The 12,620-nt window shown below is 33.1% G+C and overlaps 1 protein-coding gene across 9 annotated transcripts in view; it reads right to left on the bottom strand.

Moving 5' to 3' along the window:
- Positions 1 to 12,620, bottom strand: part of NAV3 (neuron navigator 3) — a 1,126,484-nt gene that overhangs the window by 69,598 nt on the left and 1,044,266 nt on the right. For all 9 annotated transcript variants that reach the window (XM_074226484.1, XM_074226477.1, XM_074226479.1 and 6 more), the window contains 2 exons: positions 11,892 to 11,915; positions 8,501 to 8,578 (listed from right to left, as the gene is read on the bottom strand). In XM_074226484.1, coding sequence (XP_074082585.1) covers positions 8,501 to 8,578; positions 11,892 to 11,915 — 102 coding nt within the window. The remainder of the gene's footprint in view (positions 1 to 8,500; positions 8,579 to 11,891; positions 11,916 to 12,620) is intronic.

The raw sequence follows: 12,620 nt of genomic DNA, 5'->3' as shown, positions 1-12,620 counted from the left end.
TCATTAAAAACAAAAAAGGAGGGGGGGAATCCAGTTGTCTGATCAGCTACATAGCAAAATAGCATTCTTTAAGGAAAAGGTCTGATTATCCTATTTAACATTTAAAAACCTTATGCTTCTGTGTATGGTTTCTCACTTAAAGTACAATCTATTTATTCTGGTCTTCAAGATCTTTATAATCTGACTTCAATCCATTATTCCATTCAAAGTCAGATAGAGCTGATTTGAATCCCAATGGATTCTAAACTAATTGACCAATTATGGGTCCTAGGCCAAGTCATTGACTCAAAACTAGGGTTGTGATGCCTCAGAGTGAGTGTAAATTTCAATGTTTTTCTTTTCAAAGGTTCTTGTCCTCCAGATTGATTCTTTTATGAAGGCCAACAAGATCATCTTTTGACTTAATTTGCACCTGGCCTTTAATCCCTGAATGGATATTGGATCAGACAAACGGAGACCCAGGAAAAATCTTAGATTAAAAAGGCCAAGGTCTACAACTACCTTCAGGGTCATCTCCAATTATCCTGGCTTTTGTCTTGCCACTGGACTCCAATGACTGGAGGAGAGAGTGAGGCTGATGACTCTGCATAACTTTGTCTCACTTATACCCAATTCATTTGCAAAGAAAGACATCAACTTTCTGATATCTTTGGTTCTCTTCTAGGTTCTAGGGTGAGCAACAAATCACTTTTCTAACCTCATTTCATACTTTCATTTTGATGTATGGCTTTATTTCCTAGTCAAAGACTTCCTTGAACTTACCTCTATAAATTCCAACAAGGCATCATCTCTTGCTGAAATGCACTCCTTCCTTATTTTCATCTTTCAGAACCATTCACTTCCTTTCTGGTTCAGGTAAGATGCTACATCTTTCAAGGGGGATTTCCTTATCCTAAAATTTCTGAGACCCTTTGATTCCTTTAGTTACTAATGAGCTACTTTTCTATATACCTACTGTTTGTCTTCATAAGAACAAAAATTTCTCGAGGGGAGGGGCTTTCATTTGTTGATCTGTCTCTCAAAGTTTCTGCAACATGGGATGCACTTAATAAATATTTGACAAGTTAAGTTAGTTTGCCTATTATTGATCAATCCTCAAAAAGTAATTTCTTTTAAATTGTTCATCAAATCAACAAAGTATTGCTACTGTCATATATTAAAAATGCAACTTAAGGTTTGTGAACATGATTTTTAAAAAGTTTCAACAGTATGAAAACTATTTTATATTAAAAGTAGCAAAGGTATGTATTTAGAATAAAGAAGGTTGTGGGGCTTAACTGGAGATCTCTAAGAATGGGAATAAGGAAAGGGAAATAAAATAACAAAGAAAGGAAAATAGGATCAAATTGTCCTTTCATAAACTGGGGAGCAGCTGATACCCCTCCAATGTAACAGGGAAAATAAATAGCGTTGTGGAGTCAAAGCCAAGAGACCATTTCCATCTTTCTAACTCTCCAGATGAAATCTTAGGAAAAAAGAAACCACTAAGGGAAATGAAAACAATGCTATTTAAAACAAAGGCTAATAGATCTTATTTGAAATATCATAGAAAATTGATAGCTTTGTCAAAATTATGGATCTTTCTGAGTGGGAAGGAAAGGAGAGGCTAATCTAGGTTCATTGAGTTTGAATTTTCTTTGGTCAATAGCAAAATTTGAAAGTCAAGACTTCCATCTTGTTTCAATGATGATGGATCTCTCTGGCCTTACCTAGATAAAGTCTGTCATAGTAATCGATGAGAAGAGATTTGCTAAATGTTAAGAAGTGTGAATTTCTTAATAACTATTTATCTTTAATTTCTGATTCCTGAAAAATAGTTTTAAAAGCTCATTAGAGACAATTTCTTGGACTCTAAACAGTAAAACAGATAATTCATATAAGCTTAGCCAGTTCACATACTTTAGGGTGATTGCTATCAACCATAAGGAAAATGCCCACATTGAATCTAGAATTAATCGATGGCTTACCAAAAAAATCATGAAATTATGTTTTATGGTATTTAGATTATCAAAGAGTAATTTCTATCAAGCCAAGCAAATTTACATTTCTTGTTTATTTGGTCTTTAGATGTCAAATAACCTAATTGTCACTGTATAGACTAAATGTACAAATTACAAATTCTGTTTTTAGAGGACTGGGGGAAGGAAAGGAAATTGTCAGTTCATTTAACATAAAATAGTGCAAAGAAACAGGACAGAGGATTTCAAATGAAATGCCATCCCTGGGGCTAACTTAACTGATTAGAACATAATTTAATCTGAAAAAAAATGCATTTTAATTATATATTCATTTAATGATTTTTTAAATGTTGATTTTACTCATCTTCAGGACTCATAATTATCTAAGAGGTCAAGCATCAAGATATATAAAAGTCTAATTAATTGATACAAACTTACTGGCTTCTAGTAAGCAATTGAAGAACAGGGAGTGAGAGTAGATAGAAGGAATTTGAGTCACTAGATTTCCTATAGGGTGTCCTATTTATCGCCTGCTATTGTCTGGCTACTTACCTAAAGCACATTCATTCAAAGACAGTTCAGAAACCATACTAATGAAAGTATTACATTTGCTTATTAGAGGCACCCTTGAACTTACACAACATTTTGATGTTTTCCATTGATTCAGAGGAGGGAGGGAAAGATTTGAATGTGTTCCATCAAACATTAGACAAGTTAGATTAGGCAAGTAGGAAATGACTGGACTGATTCTGTGTTAAACTAAAAACTACCTTCTTAGATCTAATATTTAGATTTTCCTAATATTTAGATTGAAAAAAAAAGGTTGTCAATGAGAAAGGTGAATTTCAAGATGATTATTAAAAGGAATCTATTCTAGCATTAGCCATCCATCCATCCATGATAATCCATGGTTATCCATTCAATTTCTGTTCTTATTATCTTTGCCTAGCTAATGATATACTCTTCAATTTTTAATCTATCAAAAAACCTGTTTGGAAATTTGAGCCTGGTTTTTCCTGAGGGAATAAAATTTGTTGCTGCATTTTATCTTTTTTGTATCTTCTTTTTCTCCTTTTTTTGTTCCAGAGGGTAAAGATTTGAATTTTAAAGCTCAGGGGAGAGAGAGAGAGAGAGAGAGAGAGAGAGAGAGAGAGAGAGAGAGAGAGAGAGAGAGAGGATACATATTCAGAAGGTGAACAGTGTCAAATGAAATGAAAATTCAAAAAGTATGAGAACTGAGAAAAGACCATCAAATTTGTCAGTGAGGATACCACTGGAAGCACTCACTAAATTATTCAACTGAATTAAATTTTATATGGACTGCTTACATGAATCAAACAAAGCAAAAGCATTTAGATATTAAGAAGAAAGGAAAAAAAAACCACCTCCCTTCAACCTCCAAACAGGAATGCGAAGATAGTTATGTGAAGAAAATGTCTTGGCTCATATTTAGAGAGTATCACAAATAAATAAAAATAGAGCTTCCCCCTCCCTATCCCTTTAATGAGATCAATAGAGATCAGATTCAGAGGTAATGAAATGAAATGAAACATGAACCAAAGATGAAAATTGGCCATGATCAGTCTGTCTTAGCATTTAGTGGAAATCATAAAATGTTATGTGGAAAATCTGGGATGGTTTTTTCCTGCTCCAAAAAATACATCTTGGCTTAGGGATCAAAGACTGCTTAGCTCCTTTTCCAGGACTGTTTGTAGTTAACAATTAGCTTATGAATGATTCAAGTCCTGGAATGTCTTGAAAGATTTTTCTTGTCCCTCCTAAGAATCATATCTTGACAGAAAGCATTGCATTAAATAAAAGAAGAGAACTGGGAGTCAGGAAGACTGGTTACTATTTTCATTTCTAGAATGAGGTAGCTATATAACCTTGAAGAACCCATTTCACACTTCTCTGGGCTTCATTTTCCATCTCTAAAATGTGAAGGATTGACTAAACTCTAGTTTATTCAACACCGCAGTATCTTACCTTTCCACTTATCCCCATATCTCTGACGCACAGGAAAACAGGTTTTTTGGTTTCCTCATGTGTAATATGATTGTCCTTTCTAGCTCTAAATCTATGATCCTTTATTCATAGTCTCCAGACTCCTGAGCCCTCCAACATTATCCCAAATCCGTCTTTCTCACTATAGTCTCACTTGTCTCCCTACACACCACCAACCATAGAGTTTTTCCCTTTAATGATTCAGTAACTAATAGAGAAATAAATTTTCATTGTTCCATTACCCCAAATTTCCATTGTTCCTGACCTACTAATCCTTAATGCTAGGTACTTCTGTCCCTCAATATAGTGTCTCCTTTGTCCCCAATATAAACTTAAGGCCTAAGACTACCGAGTTCTTAATGTTAGATTTTCTCTTTTTTATGAGTATTTTTCCTCTCAATAATTCCTCCAAATATTTTCATTATTCTTAAATTCTTAATCAAACCACATTCCTTAATTTTGATAGTAAATGACTTCATTGATTAAAATGATCAATTTTAACCCTCAAATTTGATCAACATCATATCTTCATCTCCCCTTTTTATGATTTCTTAGGAAAAATAGGCAGCCTTCATACTTTTAAAAATTATCCTGCAACTGTGCTATTAATTTTATCATCTGGTTTATTCTAGGACTTTGTTTGATTCTCAAGTTCTTTCAAAATAATCCTGTGAAAAGCTAACATGCATGAGGGTGAACCAGATGAAGTTGCTTGTTCAAATATAGCTCCACATAAAGTAAATTACAGAAATGAGACCCTTACTCCACATTCAGTTTCCCTTCAACTGTAAAACATTTTCTCATTTAATTGTGCCATTTTATGCATCTTAAGTCTCTTCCTTTCCTTTTATTATCCTTTATCCTTGAAATTTGTTACCATCTCATCTCTCTAATGATAAACATAACTTTTTAAACGTATCTATATTTAAAAGTTAATGCCCCCTTTTTTCATTCCTTCTCCTATAATTTATCTAAACAAAATTTACATTCTTTTAATCAGAGCACCTGAAGATAAGGAATGAAGGAAATCAAGCGAGAGAGGAAGAGAGTGAGAGAGACGGAAGGAAAGAAGGAAGGAAGGAAGGAAGGAAGGAAGGAAGGAAGGAAGGAAGGAAGGAAGGAAGGAAACAAAGAAAAGAGTTAAAAAAGAAAGAGAAATAGAGAAAGAAAGAACTGTGCTACCCATATTTATCCCAAACAAAATTTACATTCCTTTGGACAGACTACCTGGAGGTAAGGAAAAAAGAAACTGAATTTGATTTACTTGAGGGAAAGCTGTGCAAAGTTAACTGCCTCACTTTCTCCTCTGGAGCCATCTGGGTCCTTTGGCCAGATTTGGATCAGGACAGCAGGAGATGACCTTGGATACAGTAGAAGAACTTGGCATCTTAAGTCAATGTAAATTTTGATGCCAGAAACTTGACAAGGTATCTTGGTTTAACACTGTAAATCTCACTGACTCTCCTTGTTTGTCCAATAGATGCAAGGTCAAGCCCCCTTGTTCATCATTTCATCCCTGACTGGTTCAGAGTAAATAGCACTGTTTTTGTCCAGAAATCCTGAGGGTGTTCCCCTCCCAGACTGATTTCTTTTGGATCATGCAAAAAAACAAAACATTCTTTGCTTCTTTTTTTTCTTATCTGTCTTAATCACTAAATGGGCAATTGCTTCAGTCAAACTGAACATGTAAAAGACCAAGTTCTCCCACTGCATCCAGCGCCAACTCCTTTCTTCCTGATCCTTATCTAGTCATTGAGCTCAGATGTCTTCAGAGAAAAAAGTGAGATTGGTGACTTTGCATGGCACCAATCACTTAAGTCCAGTTCCCTTGAATGTCATGGCATCAAATCCCTGCTCCTCTTTGAGCACAAAGCAACCCAAAACAACAAACAACAATCCCAACCACTGCTAAAATTATTATCTCAATGGTCACCACTGATCTCAAGCCCAGTGTTGATGGGGCGGGGGTGGCTTTTTCAGTCTTGTCTTTGAGGATTCTATACCATCTGACATTCTTGAATATACCAAGACTGCAATAATCATGACTGACAACTTTATATTCTAATGGTAGAGACAACAACACATATAAGTCAAAATGAATAAATATAAAGTAAATAAATATAAATAATTACAAAATATTTAAAGTGATGCTTACTCAGAGTCTTGAGGGAAGAGAGAATGAAGGTAAGAAAAAAATGCATTCCAAACATTAGAACTGATTAAGGGTAGATTTTATCACTAGAGAAATTCTTATACCAATGCAGACTGTCATAATGTCTACATTCTAGTACAAATGACTTTCTAACGACTCCTGGGTCTGCTTTGGATCTATAGACTTTGCTTCCTCCCCTGCCCCCATCTTGCACATACTAAATGCTTAATGTTCATTCAATTAAATTTTTTATCTCTGCCCACAGATCCCCATCCCTCTGTTTAATTTCTCTGTTTCAATAAAAGAATTTTCCAATGCACATAGTATAATTGAAGCCCTCATTTTTCTTATCTAGATTATTCATAACAACTTCCTGATTCATCTTCCTGTTTCCAGCTTATCCTTTCTCCAATCCACACTTCACACTTCCTAATATAACACACATTTCTAATCATATTTCTGCACATAAACTTTCACTATCTCCCCAACTGCCTAGTCAAAAAGAATAAAAATTTGTGATCCTGACATTTAAAGTCCTTCATATTTTCTGTCTTATCTTTTACTTCTCTTCATAAACTGTTTGTTCCAGAGATATTGAATGATTGCCAACCCTAGTTCTAGTTTCATTCTTCCCTCCCTCAAGCCCAGAATGAACTCTTCGCCCAATTCCAAATCATTGCCTTATAACATAATATAGTATAATATAGTATAGTATAGTATAATATAATATAATATAATATAATATAATATAATATAATATAATATAATATAATATCTCCTTTATTAATCCTCTTTCTTGATCTCATCCTCTGAGGTCAAGATTATCCTGACTAGGTTGGATCTCTCTTTAGCATTTACTTCATTCTTCTCTGTATCATATTACAGATTTTTATAGATCAGATCTTTCTCCTATAATATCCTCAAATTGTAAAATCCATGAATGAATAATCTATCTTATCCAAGTCGTTCAATAAACCGATCAACCAATCACTCAGCATTATTACATGCTTACCTTGGACTAGGCACTGTAAATTCACAAAGATGATTCAAAGAAAGACAGAAACACTGATCCATCCTCAAGGAATTCATATTAGAATAGAGAAGACAACATGTAAACAACCAGGTATACCTAAGACACATATTGAATAGTTGGAAAAAAGTCTAAGAGGAGAGAGCATTAGCATCTGTCTGGACCTTTAAAGGCCTCCTGTAGTAGATAGGACTTGAGTTCTAAATTAAGACTGTTCAGAAAACTGAGGCAGAAGTACAACAGTGCAGAAATGGGAGATAAGTTTCACATTCAATGAATTTGGATTGGTTTGAGATTGGAAGAGAGTAAAGTATGTACACTGGAAATATAATAATGGTTTATTTTGGTGAGCTTTAAGTGACCAGCAAAGTAGGTGGTGGTTTGTGGTGGTAATAGAGGACCACTGGAGCTTATTGAATTGGTGAGGGGAGGAGGGGGAACGTATAGAATAAGGTGAGGAGGGGGGAGAAGAGGGGGAGGAGGGGGAGTGGAAAAGAGAAAGAGACATTGACAGAGCTACAGTTTTGTTTTGTTTTTTTCTTAGAATAATTATGGCTTTTCAGTTTTGACTGGTAATAGCTATATGCTTCACCAAAGTACCCTCAGCATAGATTTGTGCAGTCATTTCATTAGCATCAGATTCTTCTTGACCAGAGATTTTCTATGAGTGGTTTGCCCTTTCCTTCTCCAGTTCATTTACAGATGAGGAAATTGAGGCAAACAGAGCCAAGAGACTTGCCCAGCATCACAAAGCTAATAAGAGCCTAATACCAGATGTGAGCTCAAGAAAAGGAGTCTTCCTGACTCTCAGCCTGATGATCTATCCACTACATCATCCAGCTGGCCATTGATACCCATTGTCCATGATTATTCTGTTATGTTTTTATCTTTGAATGTCAGTGATGAAGGATGTGTAGGTGCTTTTATTTATACCTATTTTACAAGTGAAGAAATGGATACTTAGAGAGTTTATGTGATTTGCCCAGGGACATAAGAGTTAGCAGGTAATGAAGTCAGAATTCAAATTCAATCATCCATGACCCCTAGTCCCACATTCTATACATTGTTCCACTTAGCTTGCTATAAAGCTAAGTAAACTTTTTCATTTTTTTATTTGTCTAATTATATGTAAATTTTCAACATTCATTTTTGTAGTTTTTTCCCCTCCCACCCTAAGTAATCTGATAAAAAATCTAAACAAACTTAAAAACCACAAGTTCAACAAATCAAACACTTGAAAATTAAGCAAATAACAGATAATTTTTTATACTAATACAACCAGGGTCATTTCATAGGGTCATTCACAGGATCACTTCAATCTCTTTTCTCTTACATCAAAAACCAAAAATGACTTACATTTGCTGAAAGTTGAGATGTAAGGGTTGCAACCTTTTCCTGTGATGCAACCAACTCCCTCCGTAGTTTGTGAATTTGCTGAATTTGAAAAAAAAAAAAGAATTACATTTGCTGGTTTAGCTTGACTTCCAAATGAAGATTCATTTGAGGCCATTTCTTGATATGAGAGAAACCATGAAATTTGATAAAGACCAAACTGACATATTAATTAGATAGACAAATGATTAGATAGATAGACAGATAGATAGATAGGAAAAATATAGATCATCTAATTTAATTTTTTAACTATATCCCACACTGTACTGGTAATACTGTCAAGTTCAAATAGCTTTAAATATGGCACCAGAAACAAATTTAATCAACTTTGGTTTATCTAGAGAGGCTTATCAGCAGCAGGATGGCTAACAAATTCAACAGAAACAGAAAATGTAGAAGGGTTCCACTCTGAAATACTGGTAAAAGTCACCATCAGTGAAATACTGGGGTTGGGGGCTTAAAATATCTAACTGAATTGACCTTTATGCTTTCATTAACTGATAATTTAATAAGGATAGATGAACTTAAGAAATACTCAATATATGGACAGTATTCAAATTAAGATTCATCATACCAAAATTCCAAATCCTAAAGGAAGAAATATCACATTTTTTCCACTATTAAAATCAAATTCCAATCATGATACACTTAGAGTGTGGTAGAGAAGAACATAACTATATGCTAAATACCATGAACTGAATTTGAAAACAAAAAAGAAAAATTAAATTCCTTTGAGTCCCCTTTGTCTTGACTCAGACCCACCCACCCCAAGGAAAGTATTCCCCCCTCTTATCTTATATCCTCTTCTTTCAAATTTATAGTAACTAACTATAAAAGAAAAGATTTAGAATATTTTTGGTTTTAAATTGTTTTAAAAATCCATTGTTTTGGGTCCTACATTGGCAACAATGTCCAGATCCACTTGTGTGTATTCTTTGTTATTAGACCTCCTGTGGTCTCTCTTCTTTTGTAACCATGTTTGACCAAGTTTGACTACTTATAAGATATACATAATGTATGTGAATATATGCATGTGTATTTAAGGATATATACACATATATTTACATATATTTATATGTGTGTATACATATATATATATATATATATATATATATATAGTTGATAGGTACAATTATCTCTAATTTGTGTGTTTCACGAAGCAACCAATAATCATATTGCCAAATGTAATGAGAATAGCTATATTTTCTTTTAATGTATTTTTTCATTAACTTCTGTCTTAATGGGTGTTTATAATAGTTTTAGCATCTATCACATTCATTCTTTAAAATCATGAGAAAGTATACTTTTATTTTTTTAAATGAAAGTTAAACCACTAAACAAATTGTTAACCATTAGTTTATAAAACTAAATTCTTTCCCCAAATTAAAAAAAAAAACAATTTTAGGTTAAAAATACAGTAATAAAGATTAGATTTTTACCTATTTGTTTTCTTTATTTCAAGAATTAATACATATGTTGAGCATACATTATCAACATTAGTTATTAGTAGGTATATGCATTTTCTGAAATTTTGAGGGCATTTAAGTATACAGCAAATCTATCCTGTAAGGGTTTGGGCATTTAAGGCTCAAAAAGTTTCTATTCATACAAGGATGTGCTCTTTAAGGACAATCCTTTTAGCTTAATCTCTGGCAAGTTGCCTCAGCCAGAGAGAAGATTGCTGATTTGGTTCAACTAGATTATTTTTTTCTATTCCACACTCAAGTGGAAGTAAAAGTCTAAGGTGTATTAGTTTTTATATTTGGTCTAGAAAATTTTCAAAGAGCATATCTGAGGATATTTTGTATTACTACCTAAAAATAGCAGTTTTCTCTGTTAAGAGAGTCCTAGGTCAAATGGAAAAATTGAAGGCTATCAGATCTTTGTTTATCTTTTCATTAATTAGATCTCAAATTACTATTGTTCAAATACATACTGATAGATACTGATAGCAGACACTGCTGTAGTTATTTTTATATATTTTAAAGGACACTGAGAGTCATTTCCTTAAATCTCTAAGATATAATGTCATCGCATCTCCTTAGATAAATTCCTATCTATTATATATCTAAAAGCAAGATAAGTTCAAAAATCATCTTTTCCTTAATGGCCTATTCTAATAGAAAATTGCATTTCCTATAAGAACACAGCATTTGAAATATAGTTCATCTGTCATATGATGCAAAATGCATACAGAAATAATGTTATTCTAAAAAGAAAAGCAAAAATGGATAATGGCCATATGAGGTGGTGTAAATAGTAGAAAAGAAGTTGGAAGTACTGAGGAAGCAAAGAGATTAGATATTTTCTGTTCTATATCAAGCTTTTCTATGATGTTATAATCTTGAAACAAATCTTATGGTTTACCATAGTAAGTATTTTAGGCATCTGAACTTCAAGGACATGCTTCAGTCTACTTTAAACACAGAATTAACATTAAAATCTTTGCTGATGAGGGATAATTAATAGAGATTGCAAGGAAGGAATTTATCTGCATGTGTAGGTGCCAATACATCGTTTTTCCTCTATAGTCATATTACTTCAGCATAAATCATTCAGATAATCATTACTTTTTAATATCTATTACATTTTCACTATTATCCATGGAGAGATCAAATCACACACACACACACACACACACACACACACACACACAGGCACAGACACAAACACATTCACATACATTCACATTTTCTCTAAAGGATTAGATTTGACTTGAATGTGATGGAACAGTATATGATGACATTTTTGTATGGGATTAGGACCACATAGCTAACAGACAGTTCCCATGAAACAGCTATGAAAATCATAAATGACTTTGAAAAAGACCAAGTAAAATAGGATGATGGACTTAAAGTTACTCATTTTGTACTGTAAAAATTTTATATCTAGGAAACAATACAGAGCATGGGATTCCATAGGTCTGAGGAAATGAAATTGTAATAAGATACCAATTCTAGAAGAATCTGACCTAGAAATCTGTGTGGTGAAAGTGCCTACAGTCTTCTTCCTTTATTTTGAAGGGTCTTTTGATGTAGACAATTCTGGTACCTATCTACAATCTTTCTGAAAAATATTCTCAGTGAACAGAAAAACCTATATTTGTTCAGCAATTGTATCATGGAGACCTCTAGTGGTATCAATGTTCCATTATTCATGAATTTTAACATTATTGTTAAACATGTGAGAAGTCTATTAGGACTTAGTCATAGAGAGCCAGAATTGATGATAGACAAGAAGTAGGGAAAGAAAAGATAGAATGGTAGGTAGAGATGATAGAGAGGTAGAGAGATGACAGAGAGATAAAGATACATAGATATAGAAATTATAGAGAATAATTATTATATATTTTTACCTCAGAATGTGCTTTTTCTTCAGCCTGCAAGAGAAACACAGTGTGACTTCAGAATCAGGGCAATTTAGTATATATACAAGTGAAATGAATTTTGGGTTTACATAAAATGATTTTGTTTACAAGCATTAGGCATGATTAATCAGTAGAAAAACATGTCTTAAATGGTTTTCCCCTTAGTTCCAATTCTTCTTTCACAACATGATTAATATGGAAATATGCTAAATATGATTGTATATGTACAGCCTATATCAAATTGCTCGTGACCATGGGGAGCATAGAAAGAAGGGAGGGTAGCAGAAAATGTGGAACTCAAAAGTTTGCAACAGGATGACTGCTGAAAATTTTCTTTGTATGCAATTGGAAAGTTTACACACACACACACACACACACACACACACACACACTATATATATATATACATACATATATATATTACTGTATATATTAATTACATATAATTTAATATAAATTATATTACTTATTATACATTATATTAAAATATCAATTATATATAATTTAATGAAAATATTAAATAAGCACTAAGTATATTTAATATAAATAATATTAACAATAATAAAATATATATTACACAATATATGTTAAAAAATTAGAGTTTAAGTTAAAATTTTAACTGAGCAGAAAATTAGGCAAATTTGCTTGCCTATGATGTAATATTGTTCTCTGAAACAAGGAGGCCTGTGCTGAAATTTGAATTCCTAGCAACTCTGT

This window comes from Macrotis lagotis, chromosome 2, assembly GCF_037893015.1.
Source record: "Macrotis lagotis isolate mMagLag1 chromosome 2, bilby.v1.9.chrom.fasta, whole genome shotgun sequence".
NCBI classification, from domain to species: domain Eukaryota; kingdom Metazoa; phylum Chordata; class Mammalia; order Peramelemorphia; family Peramelidae; genus Macrotis; species Macrotis lagotis.
Note: the sequence above shows the minus strand (reverse complement) of the source record. Positions and strands in the feature narration are given on the sequence as shown.